This window comes from Vulpes lagopus, chromosome 16 (genome assembly GCF_018345385.1).
Source record: "Vulpes lagopus strain Blue_001 chromosome 16, ASM1834538v1, whole genome shotgun sequence".
Lineage (NCBI taxonomy): Eukaryota > Metazoa > Chordata > Mammalia > Carnivora > Canidae > Vulpes > Vulpes lagopus.
Window position 1 is genome coordinate 332,249 of NC_054839.1, and position 21,244 is coordinate 353,492.

General features: G+C 53.6%; 1 protein-coding gene across 1 annotated transcript in view; it reads left to right on the forward strand.

Moving 5' to 3' along the window:
- The window catches only part of RASA3 (RAS p21 protein activator 3), a 108,057-nt gene that overhangs the window by 65,533 nt on the left and 21,280 nt on the right, over positions 1-21,244 (forward strand). Inside the window, exons 4-9 of the mRNA XM_041731016.1 lie at positions 1,257-1,351; positions 7,935-8,011; positions 16,619-16,699; positions 17,077-17,149; positions 19,400-19,476; positions 21,076-21,180. Coding sequence (XP_041586950.1) covers positions 1,257-1,351; positions 7,935-8,011; positions 16,619-16,699; positions 17,077-17,149; positions 19,400-19,476; positions 21,076-21,180 — 508 coding nt within the window. The remainder of the gene's footprint in view (positions 1-1,256; positions 1,352-7,934; positions 8,012-16,618; positions 16,700-17,076; positions 17,150-19,399; positions 19,477-21,075; positions 21,181-21,244) is intronic.

Sequence of the window (21,244 nt, forward strand, 5' to 3'; positions counted from 1 at the left end):
GTGATTAGGTGCTGCTGGAGGAAAGCCCAGATGGCCTGTGATTTGGGCTTCTCTCTGCATTTCTCTGGAGTGTCCTCTGCAGACTCTGCCTGCTGCATGTCCCTGCATCTGCCTGTCGTGTGCTCCGCCTCCCCTCTTTGTACCCACCTGTCAACAGTGAGCCGTGGCTGTCATGTGTGGCTCCAGGTGGCTCTGGCAGGTGGGAGCTGGACCAGTGGGGTCTAGGCAGATGGGGTGTTGATGTGCCACATCACATCAGGGGCACAAGTACTGGCCTTGCTGACAACCCCAGTGGGGTGATTCCAGGGTCGTTCCTGAGGCTGTTTGATAACTGGCTGTGCAAGGTGACCTTCCTCTTGAGAATGTGAGAGATGTAAATGTGCTGAAGTGATGAATGGCACCGCTGACAGGCAGATGGGGGCTGAAGACAGGGACATGAGACCCCCAGGTCCCAGCGCTTGGGCACTTGGAATGGCTCTTCTGCACGTGTGTTGCCATCCAGACACCTTTCTGTGCCCCATGGGTGGGTCTCACAGGGAATCCAGGGCAGAGGTTGGCTGACCAAGCTCTCAGAACCTCCCTCCACCTGCTGAGGCAGGGCCTGTGAAATTGGATTCACAGAAGAGATTAGCTGAGAGGAACAGCTCCTCATGCCTGAAGCTTATGTGAGGCAGGAGGCATCTCGTGATGAGTACCTCCAGGAGCTGGCTGGACCTGGGTCAACGAGTGGCCCACACCCAGAGAAGCCACCTGATAAGGGGGGAGGTTCCGGGCTTCTGAGCATGGCTGACTGTGGGAAGGCAAGCGCGTGGGACGAGTGGAGTCAGGTTTGTTCATGCAGGACCATCTTGGGGCACTGCCTGACCTTTTACCCTAACACCTCCCAGCAGAGGGTCTGTGGCAGGCCTCACTCTTCAGAAGTTTCCGTGTGTGGGCAGCTTAGGGGACTCCACAAGGACCTCTTTCTGCACCTGCTCGTTCTCATTTGCTGGCAGCTCCAAGTGGCCTATTTTGGGGTGGCCAGTGCTGAGTTCCCAAGGGCCCGACAGAAGGGTAGGCTTTTCTTCTTCTAAACCTCATATGGAGGAGCAGGCCAGGCGGCAGCCCCAGACAGATCTCATGGGAGGCCTTCCAGATGAATCGTTGCCCGTATTGATCTTACTGGAAGGAGGACATTTGGTTTTAGCAGCTTGCCCGTCCGTGGAGACGGTGCCACTCATTCCCTCATGACCTCTGTTCCTCTGCATCTGTTGTAGGGAAGGTGGCCATTCAGAAAGAAGACTTGCCGAAGTATCATAACAGGGACACATGGTTCCAGCTGCAGCATGTGGATGCAGACTCGGAAGTGCAGGTGAGCCCTTGGTGGGGCCATGGGAGCAGAGGGCACTTTGGTCTCACCGGGGAATGGCAGTTATAAGGTAGGTCTTCTTACAGTGAATAGAGACGTGTTACTTCTGTGTATTCTTTGGATTATTATCACACTTTGTCATGTGTGATTGAAACAGCTTTAAAAATATAAAATTAGAAAGGACAATAATCACATATAACTGAAGGTAAAGAGAAAATACAGGCAAGCAGAAGTAAATCCTGGAGTGGGGGCAATATGCAGAGCCTCAGGCTTCAGATTCTGGTTGCCAGAGGGGCCTGTGCACTTCCAGCTCCTACACCAGCAAATGAGTGACCAGTCACTGAGTTTCCCATTGTCTGACGCGTCCCCAGGGCTCCCCTGGCTCGCCTGGGCCCTGTGTCACCTGAGACTAACTCCCTGCATCCAAAGCTTCCCCCCCGACAGGGACCCCAGTTCCCAGCCCTCCCTTCCCCGAGCTGGGGGCACTACATGTCCCCAAGCATCTGGGACAGCACCCGCTGGGAGGGCAACCCTGCTTCTCTGGTTCCCGTTGAGCTCCTAACCCCATGCTCATGCCCAGAGCCCATGATGTCGAACCCTGACCAGACAGCACAGTGCCCCCGACCTCAAGACACAGGAGCATTTTCATTAGTGGTCCTGTGCAGGGCTGGGGTTTGGCCTGGGTGTGTGACCCAGGGGGCAGCAAGCCTGTTTCCTCCTCTGTAAAGCAGGGTTCTGTGAAGATGAGACAGTGCTTGATGCAGCAGAAGCCCCAAAATAGGAGGCTGGTGGAACTCCCCCCCGCCCGCAGGCACCTGTCCAGACACATGTCCTCCATTTCCTTGTTGACCCTTGGCTTCCTCTGGGCTCTCAGGCATGGGGTTTCTGCCTACAGTGGTCACAGAGTGTGCAGGCCCCTGGGAGCCCCAGGGTTCAGCCCACAGACCTGGAGGAAGAGGTGGTGCAAGGGAAGGTCACAGTGCCCCTCATATGTAATTTTGGCCAGGGGGCTGCACGTGCTGCCGAAGTTAGCAGATACGGCAGGTCATGCAGGCCCGTGTCTGTGCCCGAAGCCCAGAGCAGTCCTTGCCGTGATGGTGAGCGCCACTCCTTCGCAGGCTGCTCGAAAACTTTATCTGGGACGTGGGCTGCGGGGGCGTATATGGGGTGATGAGGCTCATCCTGCCACTTGTGCTGGCTATATCGCCATCCCTTCTTCTCTGTGGAGACAGCTTGTGTGTCCAGCATGCCCTTCACACTGTGTTACCCTGATCAGTTTGGCGTCCTTATTGAGTGGGGCTTGTCTTCCTTCTCGTCTTGTGTTTAAACTTTTCATTTTGAAATGGCTTCAGATTCATAGGAAGTTGCAAAAAAAAATAGTACACGAGGAATAATGATGAGCAGCTGTGCACTCTCCTATTTATACAGAACACAGTAAAGAAAGGGCCATGTTCCTTCACCCTGTTTCCTTGTGACTGCATCCTGCTGACTGGCCGTAGCCAGGACATGGACCTTGTTTGGACCTCACCAGTTTATGTGTCAAAACCCGCGTGTGTGCATGCACGTGTGTGCACCTGTGTGTTTTATCACACGTGTAGGTTTGTGCAACCATCACTGCAGTCGAGATCCACCACAAAACCGAGGAACGTGGGTGTGTGTGAGTCATCCGGTGTGTAGACTACATCCCAGTGGACATAGCCAGGGAGGAGGTCCTTGTCCTGCTTAGCCTGATCTCTGGCCTGGATGCTGCCTTTGGGCAGGCCAGTTTCCTGGGAATCTGAATCATGAACAGCAGGTGGGTGTTGCCCAGACTGTGAGGACAGGACAGGCTATGTGTCGGCTGGCCTGGCTCCAGGCCTGATGATAGCTCGTGTGCAGTGTGCCTGCCTCGAGGTGTCATCCTGCAGACGGGCAGAGCTCCCCTGGATTCACACAGCCTCCAGAAACACATCAGCATCTTTCCCCGCAGCCCCTTTTCATTCCGAAATGTCGCCCTTACAGTTGTAGAAGGTCAGAGGATGGCAGGTGGTTTCTTGAATCCATCTATTCTGTGATCGCAGTAAAAGGCATTTGTCAGAAAGAAGGTGTCACAAACTGGGGCCAATGAGAGATGAAGGAGTATTGGGGAGTATTTCCCTAGTATTGGGGGAAAAGGTGATCTAAACAATATCTTGCTTCCTTCTGGAATTGATGTTTTAAAGGTCTCTGGAAAAGCACTTTATTAAAAAGAATTAGTTGCTGTGCGTGGATGGAACTGGAGGGTGTTATGTTTAGTGAAGTAAGTCAATCGGAGAAGGACAAACATTGTATGTTCTCATTCATTTGGGGAATATAAATAATAGTGAAAGGGAATAGAAGGGAAGGGAGAAGAAATGGGTAGGAAATATCAGAAAAGGGGACAGAACATAAAGACTCCTAACTCTGGGAAACAAACTAGGGGTGGTGGAAGGGGAGGAGGGCGGGGGGTGGGGGTGACTGGGTGATGGGCACTGATGGGGGCACTTGACAGGATGAGCACTGGGTGTTATTCTGTATGTTGGCAAATTGAGCACCAATAAAAAATAAATTTATTATATATATAAAAAAAGAATTAGTTGCTGTGTTCTTTCTCTGACCCTGGGTGGGTAGTATGAGCACAAGGTGTTGGCAGGGAGGGGTCCTTTGTGGTGTCAAAACTGGGAGGGAGACGGTCTCCCACACACCACCTGAGTGGCCCCGGGGCCCTTCCCCGGCTCCCCCGAGGATGCCCGGCTGCTGCTGAACTCTGCTGTGTGCTCTTCTGTTTGTAGGCTTGCTGTGAAACTGTGTGAGCTCTGAGGGCAAACCTTGGCCTTCTTCTGGCCCCTTTAGAAGCAGGCCTGGGAGCTCTGTGGATGGTGATCGTCGTGCATGTCAGACAGTCCTGCTTGAAGGATTCCCAGCAGTTGTGCACATATGAGGACCCCACTCTGAGGAGGGAAGGGCCGGCACGGCTCCTGGCTTGTTCCCTCCCCTTCTGTGTTCACGGGAGTCTCACCTGCTCTTGGCGCTAGGGTCCAAGTGCTCAGCAGTCTGACCCCACTGCAGCCCCAAGGCCCATGCAGACCAGGGCTCGAGGGGACAGGGAGTGTGCTCGGCTGCCATGACCACAGCCTGTGGCCAGGGCCTCCTCTGCAGGCCAGGGATCTGATGTCTGCCGCTTTCCTGAGGAAAATGTGTGTGAACCACTGGTGCTTTTTTCTTTTTAAATTAGTAAACCTTATTTTTCAAGCCATTTCATGTTGCAGAAAGTTGAGCAGAAAGTTGGAGGAAGTCCCACGTCCTTGCCCCACCTGGCGGGTCCTTGCATCTGTTATGGTTGGGGAGCTGACAGTGTGCCTGGAGGGGGGCGCTCTTGTGGACAAGGGTGGTGGTGTTGGGAGCCACGGTCCCCGATCCCACAGGACGCCCCCTCTCTCATCCCATTATTAGTGATTTGTGTTCTCCAGCTTCTTAGCTTGGCTAGAGATTGAATCTGTTTGATTTCTGCTCTGATTCTTTTGTTTCTGCTGGTGTCTTGATGTTACTGACGCTAGATCTTTCCTTGTGAACGTGTGCAGTCGCTGCTATAAATGTCCCCATAAGCACTGCTCTCACCGCATCCCACATGTTATGATAAGTTTTAATTTCATTTTCATTTACAAAAAAGAAATGAATTAAAAATATCTCAGCTTCTCTGGAGACTTTTTCTTTGGCCTCTTTGGACTGGGTGGTACGCTGTTTCATCTTCGAGTATTTGGGGACTTCCAAACTGTTTTGTGCCACCGAGTCCAGTTCCCTCATGCTGTTCTGAGAGCAGATGAGTGATCTGATGGCATGGGCTGAAGCTGCAGCCGGTGCCCGGGCTCGGGCGCTGTTCACCTCCCAGCCGCTGTTTGGGCCCTGTGATATCATCATTCACCTTAAATCAAAGGGGGAAACCATTCAATCAGCCTTGGGAATGCACCTAAGACTCTTCTGTTCTCACAGACACAGGGATGCCTGCGGGGTCCAAGCCCACCTGGTCAGGGCCATCCTGCCCCCGCCTGGGCTCTGGGTGCTGCCCGGAGCCCCGCTGCCCCTTCTGCCTTCCGCTCCACCTGGAGGCCTGCGACGACCTCGCTGGTGGTGGAGGTCAGGATAAGCACAGGCTCAGATTTTTCAGTGGCAGTGGGTGGAGTTCAGTGGGTGTCATGCTGTAGAAGCCACACTTCCTGCCTGCCCTGAGGGGCAGGGTGTGGCCTGGCCCCTTGGGCGGAGGTGTTTGCGGCAGGTTGTTTGTGAGGGACATGGTGTGTCACCCTCTGGCACGGGGCACACCCATGCCAGCGGCCTGCCTACATGAGGACAGATGTGCACTGGTGAACCACAGAGCTCCTGGTTCGTTTCTGGGGGGCAGGGCCAGGGTCCTTTCAGCAACGTGCAATGCTTGTACCGTTTTGCTCCCTAGTACAGTCGTCTCCCAAGTGTCCAGAGGTGGTGGCTGACACGATCTGCCCCGTCGGTAAGGAAGTGCTTACCCTCAGAGGAAGCGCAGCGGCCACGGGCTCTGTGGTGCGGATGTGTCCGTGCTCTTCTGGGAAAAACAGGAAACTGGTCGCAGGTTGTCCTCGCTGGGGGGTCCGCCTGAGCCAGACACATTCTCTCCCTTCCCAGAGCCTAGTGAAAAGAAAGTGTGATGTGGCCTTTGGGATGGCCGCTGCCAGTCTTAAAATTGAGCCAAGAAAGACTTGGGGTGGGCCCTTTGAAGAACAGGTGAAGAGCCTGTGACTCGTCCTGGGCTTTTGTCCTGAGCCTTCACCCTGCATCTGGTTTGGAGGGAGGCTGCCGGTCGCCCTTGGCCTCAGCAGAGTGGTGGTGTCTGCCCCATGAGATGCTTTGGGAGCCCTGCGCCCAGCCTGGCTCAGTGAAAGGAGTGCCGGGAGCCAGCTCCCCAGGGCGTGGCCAGGGTGCTGGCTCCATCTGCAGAGCCTCCTGGTGCGGAGGCTGCCTTCTCCCAGCTACGCGGGCCAGGAGGTGATGCACCAGGGAGCCTGCGGTGTGCACCTCTGTTGGATGAGGGGTACGGCGAGGCAGAAGCTGCCAGGGCTCTGTAGGAACTGGCCCATTGGTTCCCTCGGGAAGTTGGCTGCTCTTGGTATGCACGCCACTCGGTGAGCACCCTGGAGGTCCGCGTGCGGCGCGGACCAGTCAGAGCCCCCGGTGCTCACAGAGTCTGCTCTGGGTACTAGGTGTTGCCCAGGGGCACACAGGTGTGAGGCTGGTCTGGTCCTGCCATCCAGGAGGTCTCGCTGCCCCCTCCTAAGGCCACTGGTCCTGCAGGTGATGGGAAGGCTCAGAAAGGGCAGTGCTTGGTCTTACTCACAACAAGGAGGGGTGGGCACCCTGAGGCTACAGTGCCCGGCTTCCTCCTGCACATCAGGTCTCCCCTGTCAAAGTCGTGGGCAAGCCAGATACCCAAGGGGCTGGCCTCCATGCTGCAAGGCTGGCAGGGAGCTCTGCAGGTGTCTGGGAAGCCATAGGAGACCCGCAGTGGCCACGGTGTTCAGAGGAGCCGACTCAGGAGGCCGCTAGGGGCACCGCTGAGTATACTGCCCACGTTCCCTTGGCCTGTCCATCCATCCATCTGCCTGGCACCCTGGGTTCTCCTGGGACAAGGCAGCCTCCCAGGGCCTGTCCATCCATCTGCCTGGCACCCTGAGTTATCCTGGACAAGGCAGCCTTCCCAGGGCCCATCCATTTGTCCATGCGCTTGGTACCCTGGGTTCTCTGGGACAAGGCAATCTTGGAAGGCCCTCCCCAAGCTGCAGGCTAGAAGTTTTACTCAGAATGGATGTCGGACATTATCCAGTTCAGTCTCCCTTTCTAACTAAAGAGAGTGTTAATTTTGGGGTGCCAAAGGGTGGCTCAGTCATTGAGCATCAGACTCTTGATCTCAGCTCAGGTCTTAACCTCGGGGTAGTGAGTCAGGCCTGGTGTTGGGCTTCAGCTACAAAGTGTGAATTTTAACGTTGTAGTGTGTGCTCATATAAACATGTCTTGTGTCACACGGGCTGCTGTTGGATAGTTTGGAGGGAGCGGGCTTCTCTTCTTCATAGGCCTTGTGCCCCCTGCCCCCGCCCCTGAGCCCTGACCCCTGGTAACCTGGTTGGTCCTCCAGCTGGTCTGACCTTTGTGCAGACACAGACACAGGCAGAAACACAGCACTGGTCTTGCTCTCAAAAGTCCAGCCACCTGTGCTCAAGTCCATCTCCTTCAGAAGTGTACATGAACACTAAGTTCCTACGGGGGGACGCCCACGCCTGCCCCAGGACTCGGGTGTCCACACAAGCTTATGTATGAAGGGGTACATCCTAAAGCAAGTGAGCAAAGTGTTGGGAGGCTGCTTTCTCCAGTACCTTTTTCTTGAGCGTTTTGACCTTTCTTCTGAGACGAGCCTGCCCTGGTTTCTGCGGCCTGACTAGGGTCGGGGAAGTGCTGTGGATGCCACAGGGGTCGGGCTCAGCTTCACATCTGTGGGCCGAGGCTCTGGGTGCTCTTCCCTGCTCATGGCCATCCTTTTGTGACCCTCTGTCCTTGTGCCTTTCAGGGCAAGGTCCACCTGGAGCTGCGCCTGAGTGAGGTCATCACTGACACGGGTGTCGTCTGCCACAAGCTGGCTGCACGGTAAGACATGACAGCCGGTCTTCCCAGGAGCAGTGCCCCCCAGGGAGTGGGATGGGTGGTGGTTTTTCAGACAAATGAATCAGAATTGCCAGCCTCCAGGATTCCCCATGATCACATTGTTTTTAGAGGTTTTGGCACATCCTTCCTCATGTCCTCAATAAAGCAGGTGTTTGTCCCTGAGGTAACACATTTGGCTTCTGCAGACGGCCACAGTCAGGCAGACATGTAGGCAGAGGTCGCCGTCTGGCCCCAGGCGGGACACAGGAGGGATCTGTGTGCTGGTGTGTGGACCTGGGGCCCAACCACAGACCTCCGTCTACCCCATAACGCTTGGTGAGTGTGGGCTTCAGTGCATGTGTCTACACATGGTCCCCAGACCTTGTCGTGAGCTCTCGACATTTAGGGTCATGGACCCCACAGATTGTCTGGAGGAGGCTGAGAGGTGGGTGGTCAGAGGGTGGACCTCTGACCACAGTGAGGTCTCAGGGGCCCCATCTTTTGCTTCCTGCGCCGTGGGTGCCACATATGTCCGTCCCCCCCCCACTAACGACACTTGCAGGCATCAGGGATCCTGCAAGCGGCTGTCACGGGTACGCTCAGGCCTTCCCTCTGTGGCCTGCATGTTCCCAAGTGAGGCCTCTGAGAAGGGAAAGGGAGGGTGTGCAGAAGCCATCCTCTGGTACTCAGGACCGTGAGAGGGACCAGACGCTCCAGCTTCCTTCGTCTTTGCAGAGATGCTTCCCAAATTCATCCTTTCACCATCTCTGGCGAGCAAGGGCTTCGGTGAGCTCGGGTAATGCTCTTTCCTTGGGCCGAGACCCCGAGTCCTGTGTTAGGCTTGTGTTTCCTCTATCATGTCCTGGGGTGTGGCATGAGAGGAGTTCCACCCTGTGTCCACCCCGGGGCCTGCCTCGCTGCCTACTGCACTTTTCCAGTTCATTGTCTGGTCAGTTGAGGCTGCGGGGCTGTCACCGTGGGACATGGATGTGTGTGGGAACCTATACAGGACATGGCATGGGATGCACAGTAGGACACACCAAACTCATCCTTTCCTTCATCGGTGCTGCCATTCTCCGAAAAATAGCTGCTCTCAGACCCTGTAGCAGTGATGAGAGTTGCCTGTTTTCTTGTTTATTTATAGGGTTATTCCTTGTTCCAAAACAACTTTCAGCTTTTTTTTTTTTTTAAGACTTTATTTACTTATTCATGAGGACACAGAGGGGCAGAGACATAGGCAGAGGGAGAAGCAGGCTCTCCGAAGGGAGTCTGATATGGGACTAAATCCCAGGACCCTGGGATCGCGACCTGAGCCAAAGGTAGATGCCCAACCTCCGAGCCACCCAGGAGCCTCCGATGTAGGGCCTTTTCAGCGGAGGCTCCCATGGAATAGGAGTATCCATTAGCGGTGGGGGCAGAATGGACCGGGCCAGGCAAAGAACGGAGTTGGTTGCTGAGTGCACATGCTGTCACACACGCCAGTCCAACTCTGTTCAAACCCCGAGCAGACAGGCCTCTCATAGGGATGCGGTGAGGAAGAGCGGAGGAACGCACAGAGACCCCCAGGGCTCATGTCCCCCAAGTGTCTGAGACACCAGTGGCCTGCCTTTCTTCACTTAGCCACCCCCTGTCGATTTTTCTTTCACTAAGAAATACCTTTTACCATAAAATTCAGGATTTTCAAAGGCAGACTTCTGGCACAATCCTCACGCTAACCACGTCCAGTTCCAGAACATCTCATCACCCTGAAGATGAAATCCTGTTCCCTGATGGGCCCCATGCTCCTCAGCCCCCGACAACTGCTGCTCTGCTTCTGTGGGGTTGCCCATTCTGGACGTTTTACGTGAATGAACCCGCATGACATGTGGTTTATTGTGCCTGGCTTCTGTCACTGAACGTGCCATCTTCAGGGCTCACCCATGCCCTGGCAGGTGTCAGGGTTCCCGTCATGCCGGCGCTGAATCATGTCCTTGGTTGTCCCACCCGTCCTCCACTGATAGATGTTTGCCTGTTGTGAAGACGACTGCTGTGAACGTTCCCATACAAGCATCTGTACAGACTTGTGTTCATTTCTCTTGGGCGCGAGACATAGGAGAACCAGTGTGGTATCTGGACTGTGTTTAAGCCTCAGCAAGCTCCCGATAGGTTCTCACAGTGCCAGCAGCATGATCCGGTTCCTCTGCCTGGGCTTGCCCACGATGCTCATTGGGTTCTGCAGCCTCCTGGTGGGTGTGCGGAAGTGTTGGTTTCACGCCGTGATGGGACCATCTTTTCTGTCCTTTACTGATTTTCTCATTGGTTATTAATATTTTTTTATTAAATTGCAAGAATCTTCTGTATATTCTGGATGCCAGCCTGTTGTCACATACATAACTTGGAAACATCTTTTGTCCTATTATGTTCACTTTCTTGATCACATTCTTTGTAAAACAAGAGTCTTCAATCTTGATCCGCCTCATCCGTTGTTTCCTGTTTATACAGATTTTTAAGAGACCTTTTCCTACTCTGGGGTCACATTGACACCTGTGCTTTCCTTCTAACATTTCCACAGTTTTAGTTCTCATCTTCAGGTTCTCAGTACATTTGGAATTAATTTTTTATGTATGGTGTTAGGTAGGGGTCAGCATTATCTCCTTTGCTTTTGAATATCCTGCTGTCTCGGCACCATTTGTAGGAAGGTTCCTTTTTCCCAGCAAATTGTTTTGCATTTTTGTTGGAAATCCCTGGCCTACAAATGGGTACATTTATTGGTAAACTCTGTTCTGTGCCAGTGACTGCCATGCTGGTCCCCCACAGCTGTGGCCACTTGGGATCATAGGAGGTTCTGAAATCTTCCATCTTGACCTCCCATCTTGGTCACTCTTTCCTAACTCTTCGGCTGCCCTGAACTCTTTTCATTTCCATATGAGTTTCAGGATCAACATGTTATCCTTTCTGCAAACATAGCAGCCGTACTGAATCTGCACATCAGTTTGGGGAATTAGCCAGATGAGCCCTTCCAACCCCAAAACATCGTCTATCCATTTGCTCAGCTATTCTGTAAGCTTTTTAAAAAATGACCTTGTTTCTCTAAGATCGTTAGAATGTCTCCCTTTCATGGCTGATGTCAGTAATTTGAGTCTGTTTTTCTTGGTTAGCCTGGCTACAGATGTGTCGAGTTTGTGGATATCTTCGAAGGCCGCACTTCTATGTCCTTGGTTTCCCTCTTTGCTCTGCTTCCTTACCTTCAGGTGGCCTGTGTGGGCTCTTTGCTCTTCTGTTTTTGGTTTCCTAAGCTGGAAGTTTGGGTTATTGATTTGTGATCTTTTTCTTTTTTTAGTTTGGGCATTTATAGCTGCATTTTGTCCTCTGACACTTCAGTCCCATTTGTATTTTACCACCTTCTTTCTTAGAGCTAAGTCTGCCCTGTGTACCTGGGACTTCCCACAGATGATGCTGCTGTGGGATGGAACAGAAGATTATGGACGCTCCACAGGTGATGAGGTGCAGAAGGCTCTGGACCCGGAATCCTGGTGTCCAGAGCTAGTGCTTGTTCCCAGACTTGTGACCTCTGTTGTCATGTCCTTGTATAAAATCGGAGCAGTAATGTCTGTGCTGGCATCTGTGCAGTATCACACATGCTGTTTATACGGGTCCTCTCAGAGGTTAGCACAGGCTTGAGCCAACCTCACAGTGTGTTATGGGCTTGGGAAAATTCAGAGCAAGGCTGGTGCGCTGACGAGAAGTCAGTTAGGCAGAAGCAGCTTTGTTCCAGTGGGGTCCCCACTGGCCTGGGAATCGCCTCATGCCCTCCTCCTGCTAAGCAGCACCTGACTTCTCCCCCTTCCCTCACTGGAAAGTGCTGGGGACAGATACGGCCTGCGTGTACCACCTGGACCTGTTCTTAGCCTCCCGACACACGGCACCCCCTCGTTGTGGCAGTGTGAGGTATGAGGGCTGCTCTAGCCAAACACCACAGTCTCAAGTGTTTTAAAACAACAGGAATTTATTTATCACAGTTCTGAAGGCCCGACCTGAAGTCTGGCTGGGCCACACTCCCTCCAGAAACTTCAGGGTCCCACCCCCTCCTCCCTGTTCCAGCTCCTGGGATGCAGGGCGCCCTTCTCCCCTCTGCCTGCCTCTTCCTGTGACCCTCTCCACTGCGTCTATGAAATCTCCCTCCTGTAAGAACTCTAGTCAGTGGGTTTAGGGCCCATCCTGGATCCAGGAGAAGCTTATCATCTCAAGATCCTTAGCTTGATTACATCTGCAAAAGACCTTTTCCGAATAAGGCCACATCTGTTTGAGGACCACCTCCCAGCCTGTGGGCCCAATGGTTCCTGGACTGTCAGGTCCTTCTGGGCTCTTCTCACCTCTTACCCCGCCAGGGACATTCTTTCATGGGGGGCCTAGGGCATTCTGCAGGGTTGAGTTCTGTTTCTCAGCCTGTCCCTCTCTGTTGTGGGTACACCCTTCCCAGCTGCCTGAAGAGCAAGGGGAGGCCTTGTCTACCTTCCCCAGACTGCAGGTGGCCCTGGGAGTGCTTGTAGTCCTGGACTGGGGGCGTCCCAGTGTTCCCTGCAGAGTCCCTGGACGCTCACCACCCTTAATGTGGCCTCCCTTTGGCTGGTAGTATTATCCACCGGCTTTCCCAGCAACCGGTGGGCAGAATGTCACCTCTCCCTGACTGCCTGGATGGCAAGTGGAGCCTTTCCCCAGGTGGTGCCATCGGCACCGAGCCTCCTTGTGGTTGTGTGGGCAGAGGACATACTGGACGTGCTCACACAAGCCTCCCTATCCTTTCCTGACTATAACTCTTTTTCATGCTGTTCCCTCATATGTCCACATGTGCTGTCCTGGACGCTTGACTGAGGCCCAGGTGGTTTGGTGACCCACTATCCCTGTCTGTGGATGTGGCATCTGCCCCTCTGACCTCGGATGGGTGTCTGTTCATGTGCATGGCTTCTTTCCAAGGAGATCTCAAGCCTGCACGCAGGGGCTGTAACTCATGCTTTCCTTCCCTAACAAAGATTAGTAGACCTTTGTAACCATTTGTTCAGAAATATTTCATGAGCCCCTGTTAGGTGCCGAGGACTGTCTCGAGCCTCCTGGGGCCTGCGTTCTAGCAGGGGAGGAACGTTATCCTGTGGCACATCTACATTTCATTCACTGGAGGAGCGTTAGAGGAGCCTGGTGGTTGGGAGCTGGCCTGTTGAGCACAGGGTTGGGGTTCTGAGCCATCTGCTGGGCCCCCAAGACCATTGGAGTGTGGGCTGGGGTGAGTGGACAGCATGTTATGACTCCACATCACCTTCATTCACAACACTCATTCCTGTGGGAGACCTGCAGCCACTTTTGGTGCCAGGAGATGAGTGGGAAAGATGATGCATGTGCACCATCTGCTGGCTGGCATTGCAACAGACCTTTACTCACCTTCTTCCTTGTCCCTGAAGGACAGTGTCTCCTTGGGTCTCCTGTGGCCACCCGCTTTATCCGAAAGTGAGGGCTCCTGCGCTTTTCCACTTCCAAGCTCCACCATCTCACCAGCAGATGAGAAGCCTGTCAGCAGCCCTGTAGATGCCCACTGGGCAGCCCCTCCTAACTGGGGGTGGGGTCCTGCTGCTGGGGGGCTGGGCTCAGGGCTTGACATCCCCATAGATGCCACTGGGCAGCCCCTCTGACCAGAGGTTGGAGTCCTGCTGCTGGGGGGCTAGGCTCAGTGCTGACAGCCAGGCTATGGGAACCTCCCCCTTGAGGTATATCCAAGTGAGGAATTACCTGTTTTCAAGTTTCTGACAGCATTTCAAATCCAATAAAGATATTATTTACTATTACTGGGGAGTTAGAAAAAGAAAACATAGCCAATAGGCTGTTACTGTTCTAGCTGCAAGGCATAACCGCGTTTTCAAGGTCAGTTTGAATGTAAAATCCTATAAATGTTATATACGTGTAAGTATTATACTTGATGCCTTGGACTCCAGATTAGTTGACTGTGTCGCTGTGTCACAGTGTCCTTCCCAGGACACAGGAATAGGCAGCGTAGTAAATATTTTACTCCTTTCCCTAATTTACCTGGAACATTCCGAAGCAGGGGTTGAAGTTGTTTGCAAGAGAATAAGCCTGGAGAGATGCCCTGTGTGTGGAGTGTGGTGAGAGGGGGCTGTGTGGCCGGGCAGCCCTAGCCCACCTGCAGGTGCCTGCCGCCCCAGGTGAGCGAGGCGGGGGTTGGACGCCCTTACCTCAGTTGCATGGTCGGCACACCGATGGAGGGTGCTAGGTTTTCCCTCTACAGTGACTGTGTAGGTGGGCTCGGTATCCCGGGAACTGCTTTGCGTTAGACAATAGGTCATGTGGGAGGAGGCAAGGCAGGGACATTCCCATGGTTGCTGGGGGGGTTGTACAGGCTGCTGCCCTGTGTCTGGTGATGCTTCTCTAGGACGTAGGTGTGGGAACACTTGCTTTCACTTTGATGCTTAGTGATGCCATCTGGTTCCTGGCCATGAAAAGCCGTCATGTCTGAGGATCCAAAACCATCTAAACCTTCTTGAGCAACAAGTGAATGTAATAAAAAAGGTGTTTGTGTTAAACTGGGGTCGTTGGCCCCAGGGGTGGGTGTGGGCCTTGCTGCCCTGTCCTGAGCAGGCTGTTTCCCCACCATCTCAGATCTGCTGCGGGATCCACCCCCCCGCCCCGTTTGTCCTTCAGACTCCAGCCTGAGGCCCCCAACTACCACCTTGTGCTCCTCTGTTGTCATATCTAGTTTCCTTCTTCCCTCACGTGGCTGGGTGTGACAATTGCATGTTCTGTGTTTACCATCTTGCTGTTGCTGCTGCGCCAATGATCAGACCTGAGCTCAGGCTGCTCCGTTCCTAGAGAAATGCCTGGGCTGCATAAGATCTACACGAATGTTTGTTTCATGATGATGTAATGGATAAATCAGTATTTCTTTAATGAATTAATGAAGGAAGATAACCAAAGACCAAGTCAGTAATCTGGAGAGAAACCCAGAAATATTTCATCAAGTAAGAGTTGAAAGTATTAGGTAAGGCTAACAGAAGTAACGAAGTGACCCCTAAGGTTCAACCTCGTCTAGCAGAGGTTTCAGGGAAACTCATGGAGAAATGAGAAATGTAGAAAGCTGCCAGGTGTGGGACCTGTGTGGCACCAGCTCCAAGGGCCGTAAGCACCACGAAGGAAACAAAATCCTCAACTGGAGAGACATGTTCTGGGAAATGTTGGAAGCTAAATCCTTCCCAAGAGAGGCACAAGCAGTTCACATCGCTTGGCTGATGGAGCAATGGGGCAGCTGGTTATTCTCTGACTTCCTGATGGCAAGAGAAACGAGCATGCAGCCGTCTGAGGGGATGTGATCCTGCATCTAAGTTGCCACACCGTTCCTCTTCGGGAGTAGAGCTTCTGCTTCCTGCCATGTTGGAATACTGGGACCCAGACCCCCTCTCCTCCCACAGACCGCGGACGAGCTGGTGCTGTACTGGTGGGACATTCTGGATGTTGGGCAATTGGCATTTGAACTCTGTGACCCCAGACAAGGGAGGCAGACACGGGCCGCAGTGGCCCTGGTTTTGTCCTGTGGTGGGTGGGGAGAGGCCACTGCAGTGTTTTCCGGAGAGGAGGAGGCCTGCATACTGCACAAGCCAATATGGATATGTCGGGCTAGTGCCATGGGTCTGGACAGAGCATGGGGTCTGTGGGTACGGGGCTCTCGTATGGCTCAGAGGCACCTGCGTATCCGCCAGTGCGGTGGAGATCCTTGCTCCCACTCGGGGCTCAGCATAGCCCCTGGGGGCGCCACACAGCCCCTGACACAGCCTCAAACAGGAATGGCCGTGACCAGTCTGTACCCAGAGAACCTTAACCGCCAGCTAGCACAAGACCCAGAAAGTCAGCAACCTGAAATTCTCAACATCCAGCATGTGCTCAAAACCGGCAGGCCAGGAGCAGGATGACCTGAGCACGACCCAAAGGAGCAGCCCACAGAAGCATACCCAGGGATGACAGTGATGACAGAATAAGTGGAAAGGATGGTCACATAAATTGCATAACCAGCTCTGCTCCAGAATTTAAAGAGACCTGAGCCAGGACTGTTGTACTGGGACCCACAGGAGGGACCAGGCACGAGTAAATCTGAGATTGGGGTGCCCTCTGTAGCCGAGAGGCATGTGTGGCATGGGGGTTGTGCCCAGGCTGGACCCGAAAGCCCAGTTGGTTGTTGGGGCCACCGTTTTCACACCTGTAACACGATGTGCCACAGCAGCTACTTTGTCAGGTTGTGGGAGAGGTAAATTCATGAGCCACGGAAAGCTCTTGCTACTGCTGGTTCCCAGGAAATGAATCGGTGGCATCACTCACACAAGTCCCTAGGACCGTGTCATCCTCGGCTAAGACAGCCTTGTCCTGAATGCAGCACACACTTCTTCCTGCCCCAAATGCTTTCTGACTACTAATCGGTCAGGGCAGCACCCACTGCTGCTTGTTAGGAGCTTCTGGGCAGCTGGTGCCAGCAGCACACAGAACTCCTGGCTCTTGGCCCTGTGGGGGGCTTCAGAGCCCTCGAGAAACGGCCTTTGGGCCCCTCAGCTCCTGTTCCTGACACCCTACCTCTCTTCTCAGCATCCTCGAGTGCCAAGGCCTCCCCATCGTGAACGGGCAGTGTGACCCTTACGCTACTGTGACACTGGCAGGACCATACAGGCAAGTATCTTTGCCCACACCTACCACTGCCTCTGGGCCATGATGGTGAGTTGCAGTCAGCTATGATGATGCTGAGGGTTCCAGAGAAATGCAGCCTGGCTGTGAGGAGGGAAGTGTCCTCCTGACCCACTCTCATTTTCTCTATTGCCCTAAAGTGCTTTGTGAAAAAAACAAAAAACCCTGTGTTCTCCTCTTTGGGTGTTTTGGGCTCAGTAAAGGGTCCTGATTTGTATACCATCTGGGTTGGAGACAAACAGAAATATTTATAAGTAAAGGCAGTAAGTCACTTGTGCATTTGATCACTCGGTCTTAAGGTCCAGAGAGACTTGGTGTCAACAGTGTTGGTTTTAATCTCAACCTTTCTTCCTTGATTACAGATCGGAAGCAAAGAAGACAAAAGTGAAAAAGAAGACCAACAACCCCCAGTTTGACGAAGTATTTTATTTTGAGGTTGGTATTAGTGCCACCAATGTCACATTGAGATCCTTTGGGAGAAGTGTGGCTCTGAAGGGCCTCAGGCAGTGGCTCCCTGCAGCATCCATGGGTCCCAGGACCTTTCCTCATCCCTGGGAAGAAAGGCCATTTGGTGCTTCCTTGGGTTTGAGTTGGCGAGTTTTACCTCCCAAATTATCAGTATTTGGGGGTTTTTTTTGGGGGGGGGTTGGGGGGATTTAATTGTTTGCTGTGGGATTTTGTTTTTTGGTTGCTTCCCCCAGTCTTTCCTGAGCACTGGAGGGAGGCTTGTTTCACCAGAGATAGTGAGGGGTTTTGGGGCAAAAGAGGAAATGCATTTGAACACGGAGAGCCTGTGGCTGCCTCTCAGAATTGTGAGCCACCAAAACTGGGTGGATGGGGGGCATGAGGGCCAAAGCGTGCAAACAGGGCAGCTGCCTCAGCTTAAATACGAACCATAGGTCATATATTTAGGCATATGCTCTTTGCAGCTACAAAGTTTTCTCGAATGTTTCATATGCACCAGGTCCTGGGGGGCTAAGCATGACTTGGCTACTGGGTAGAGCCGCCTGTACAGGAGAGGATCATGCACGTGGCCAAGTGACCGTTGAGTCAGTGGCTTCAGGGCGGTTCTTCCTGGTGAAGAAGGACAAGCCTTCCCAGGACGGTGACCCTCCAGTACAGTCTGGGACGCTGAGCGTCCACATGTAGATGAGATTGGTGTGAGAAGGTGCCGTTTTGGTAAATGAAGTTGGAGCGATGGTTAGAATCAAGGAGCTCACGTGCAGAGGACCTAGACCACTCCTAACGTGTCCAGAAGCCCACAGGTCCCTCGCATGTAGGTCAGCAGCCAGGCTTCTTGGGCGGCTGTACGGAGGGCACAGTGCCCTTCTCTGTCCCAGAAGGACATTCTTGCTTCATAGCCAGTGGAGAAAATGGTTTTTAAGAAACTCAAGATTAGGCAGGAAGTGGATGTGGTCAGCCTCATCTCAGGGGATTCGTGCCCAGGCTGTGGAGACAGGGAAGGCGTCTGGAGCAGATGATAGAGAACAGTTTCTAATACAAATTATACACAAAGGCAGCAACAGCCTTCCTTGTCTGAGCTGCCCAGCGTGCTGGGCAGTGCTTTCCAACTTGAGGTCAATATGGCACACGGTAAAGCATGGGCTTTCCCTGCAGCATGTGCTCCCCAGGCTCTGACACGCAGCCCTGGGTGCTTCTTACTGAGACTGTGCTATTGACTTACAGTTCACCCTGTAAAAACATCAGTCTCAACTCAGTAGGTGAATTTAACAAGCCCCAGATACAGGTGAGCACGGGGTAGGCCTGTATCCTGCAGGATCCCAGGGCAGGTCTGGACCTGGGCTCTGAGTGCTGCTGGCCAGGCCCACCTGACACCTGCCTCGCTCATGGCCTCAGACCACAGGACCTTGGAGTTTTTGGTCTTAGACCGAAAGGGCTGAGCCCTGTTAACAGCTAAATCCCCTGTTTTGGTTCTCTGCATTTCTGCTTCAGTTTGCAAACAACCCCCACAGCCCTGACTCAGCGTAAGGCTGAGCCTCTGGAGTCCCTATGCTTGGCTTGGGGCCGGCACATGCCTCCTACAGGAGTTTCAACAGGAAAGCATTTTCTTCCAGGGTAATGGCTAGACTTACCTAAAAACCTCTCACTATCTAAATGAAAGTATTCAAAATTCTGTGAAAACCATCTTCCTTCACTGAGTAGACACAGTGGGAACAATGCAGAAACCCTGTGCCCAGCATGCTGGATGCCAGACAGCAAGCTGCATCAGGCAGTGGAGGCTCTGGGGGGCTTCCTAGAGGAGGTGGCATTTCAGAGTCCCCTTCAAGTTTCCCAGCATGGGCCTGAGAGGTGATGTAGGCAGGGGTGCAGGTGGTAGGAAGACTCCCATGTGCTGGGGGAGGAGAGCTGGTGGGGGCTCCAAGGGGAGGAGGTGGAGGCCAAGCTGGGCTGTGGCTGGAGGTACCCAGATGGGGAGATGGGCAGGTTGGGGAGGAGCGAATGCAGGGCAGAGAGGTGGAGAGCCTGAGAGGAGAGGGAGCTGGCCCAGGTGCTCACAAGGTGAGGCCATGGTGCTGGGAAGACCAGCAGGCACAGCCCCCTGGAGAAGGGGCTCCAGACCACTGAGGCTGGGACCTGGGACACCAGCTCTGCCCCAGGTGGGGGTGCTCGTGGTGGGCAGGGGTCCTCACAGGCTGGCACACAACCTTGCTCCCGCCCCTCCAGGTGACCAGACCGTGCAGCTACAACCGGAAGTCCCACTTTGACTTTGAGGAGGAAGACGTGGACAAACTTGAAATCCGGTGAGCAGTGGCCATGGGGCTCCAGGCTCTGAGCTGGTGGCTATAGTCTCAACCCACCTCTGCCGTTTGTTTTCTGGTTTGTTTCTGAAAATACGGGACCAGGAAGAAAGGGATTTCCAATTTTCTGGTAATTTTAACACTAGGACGTCGGAGGTTGGTTGAAAGGAAGAGCTGTGAACTTGCCAGCAATCTGGGGAGTGGCTGAGGACCTGTACTTACCCAAGGGACAAATGTGGTTTTAGAGGCCATGTTCTTTTTTTTTTTCTTTTCTTTTTTGAGGCCACATTCTAAGAGGAGTTAAGGGCTCGAAGCTGCTCAGTGTGTGAGGCTCCGTCCACGTGGCGGCCTCACCCAGCCCCGTGCTCCTGCTGCTCGGAGCCCCCACGGTAAAGCCGTTGGTGTGTGTGCTCTGGGGAAGATGACAGGGTTCAGATGCAGCAGCTCTGGCGGGTCTCCCCACCTCCTGCCCCCGGGGCTTCTGCCCACCAGCTGCAGCCGTAGGAGGCACCAAGTGACAGTTGAGACCATAAGCTGGGCGGTCTTTCCTGTCAGGCAGACCACATTGCCAGAACCTGGCAGGTTTTGCAGTCTGGTTTCCTGCAGGGTCAGAGCTTCCTGAGCCAGCTGAGGCCTGCCTGGGATTCTGTGGATGTCCAGCTGGGGGCATGGGCCAGGGACCAAGGCCTTCCCTCCCCTAAGGGAGGCCCTAAGGCCTCCCTCTGTGGCTTCGAGCTCTGAGGGATGCCAGGCTCCACACACAGGTCTCAGCTGCTTCTGCTTTAAGTCTTCCATTTCAAAACACTGAACCAGAGGCAGAGTGTCTGAGAGTCCCGATCAAGGTCGGGGCCATGCTAGAGGTTTGGCTGTGCACTGGCTGCCCTCAGCACACAGCTCCCCTTCCCTGTTCAGAAAAACAAGTGTTTATACAAGACTGGGCTTTAAACTTGACAATAAAGTCTTAGCTGTTGTATTTTAAGCAAACAAAAACCGTTTTTAAATGTTTTTCTTACTAAAAAGGGGAAAAGACTGCCTGACCACCTTTTGTCCTACTGCTAAGGTGTCATGTGGCAGATTAAGGATTTTCCTTTGTTTATTCTCAAAGAGCCATGGGACGTTGTTCCTCTGTGTGTTCCTGACACACACGTGTTCCTGTACCTTCCGTGATGCCCGTGGCTCTGCTTGGACTTCAGGGCCACAGAGAGCTGGCACAGCCTTTTAGAAGTTTCCCTGTGACAACCAAGTGTGCTGAGAACCAGTCTTAGACTCTCAGCTCTGGTTCTGGGGTCTCCATGGCCCCAAATCAGAGGAGCAGTGAGAATCCCATCCACGTTGCACTGTCTTCCTGTGCTGTTGAGAAGATGGGCAGCCCCCTCACCCCGAGGCCCTGGGAAGCCACCATCTTCATGCCACAGTCACATCCTGCGTTGACCTCACATTTCAGATGTCCTCACTGTCACTCTCTTGCCAGAGGCTAGCTTGAGGGACTAAAGGCCCCATCCCAACCCAGACACTCCTGGGGAAGCTAAGGAACACTGCTGCCCACCTGCCCTCCCAAGGTCATCCCTTACTGAGATCTGTGTACCATTGGCTGTTTTTCAGAGTTGACCTCTGGAATGCCAGCAACTTGAAATTTGGAGATGAGTTTCTGGGAGAGCTGAGGGTTCCACTGAACGTGCTCCGCCAGTCCAGCTCCTACGAAGCCTGGTAAGGTGGCTGCACACCTGGCGCCATGTGCTCCCAGTGGGCAGACATTCAGAGCTGCTACTGT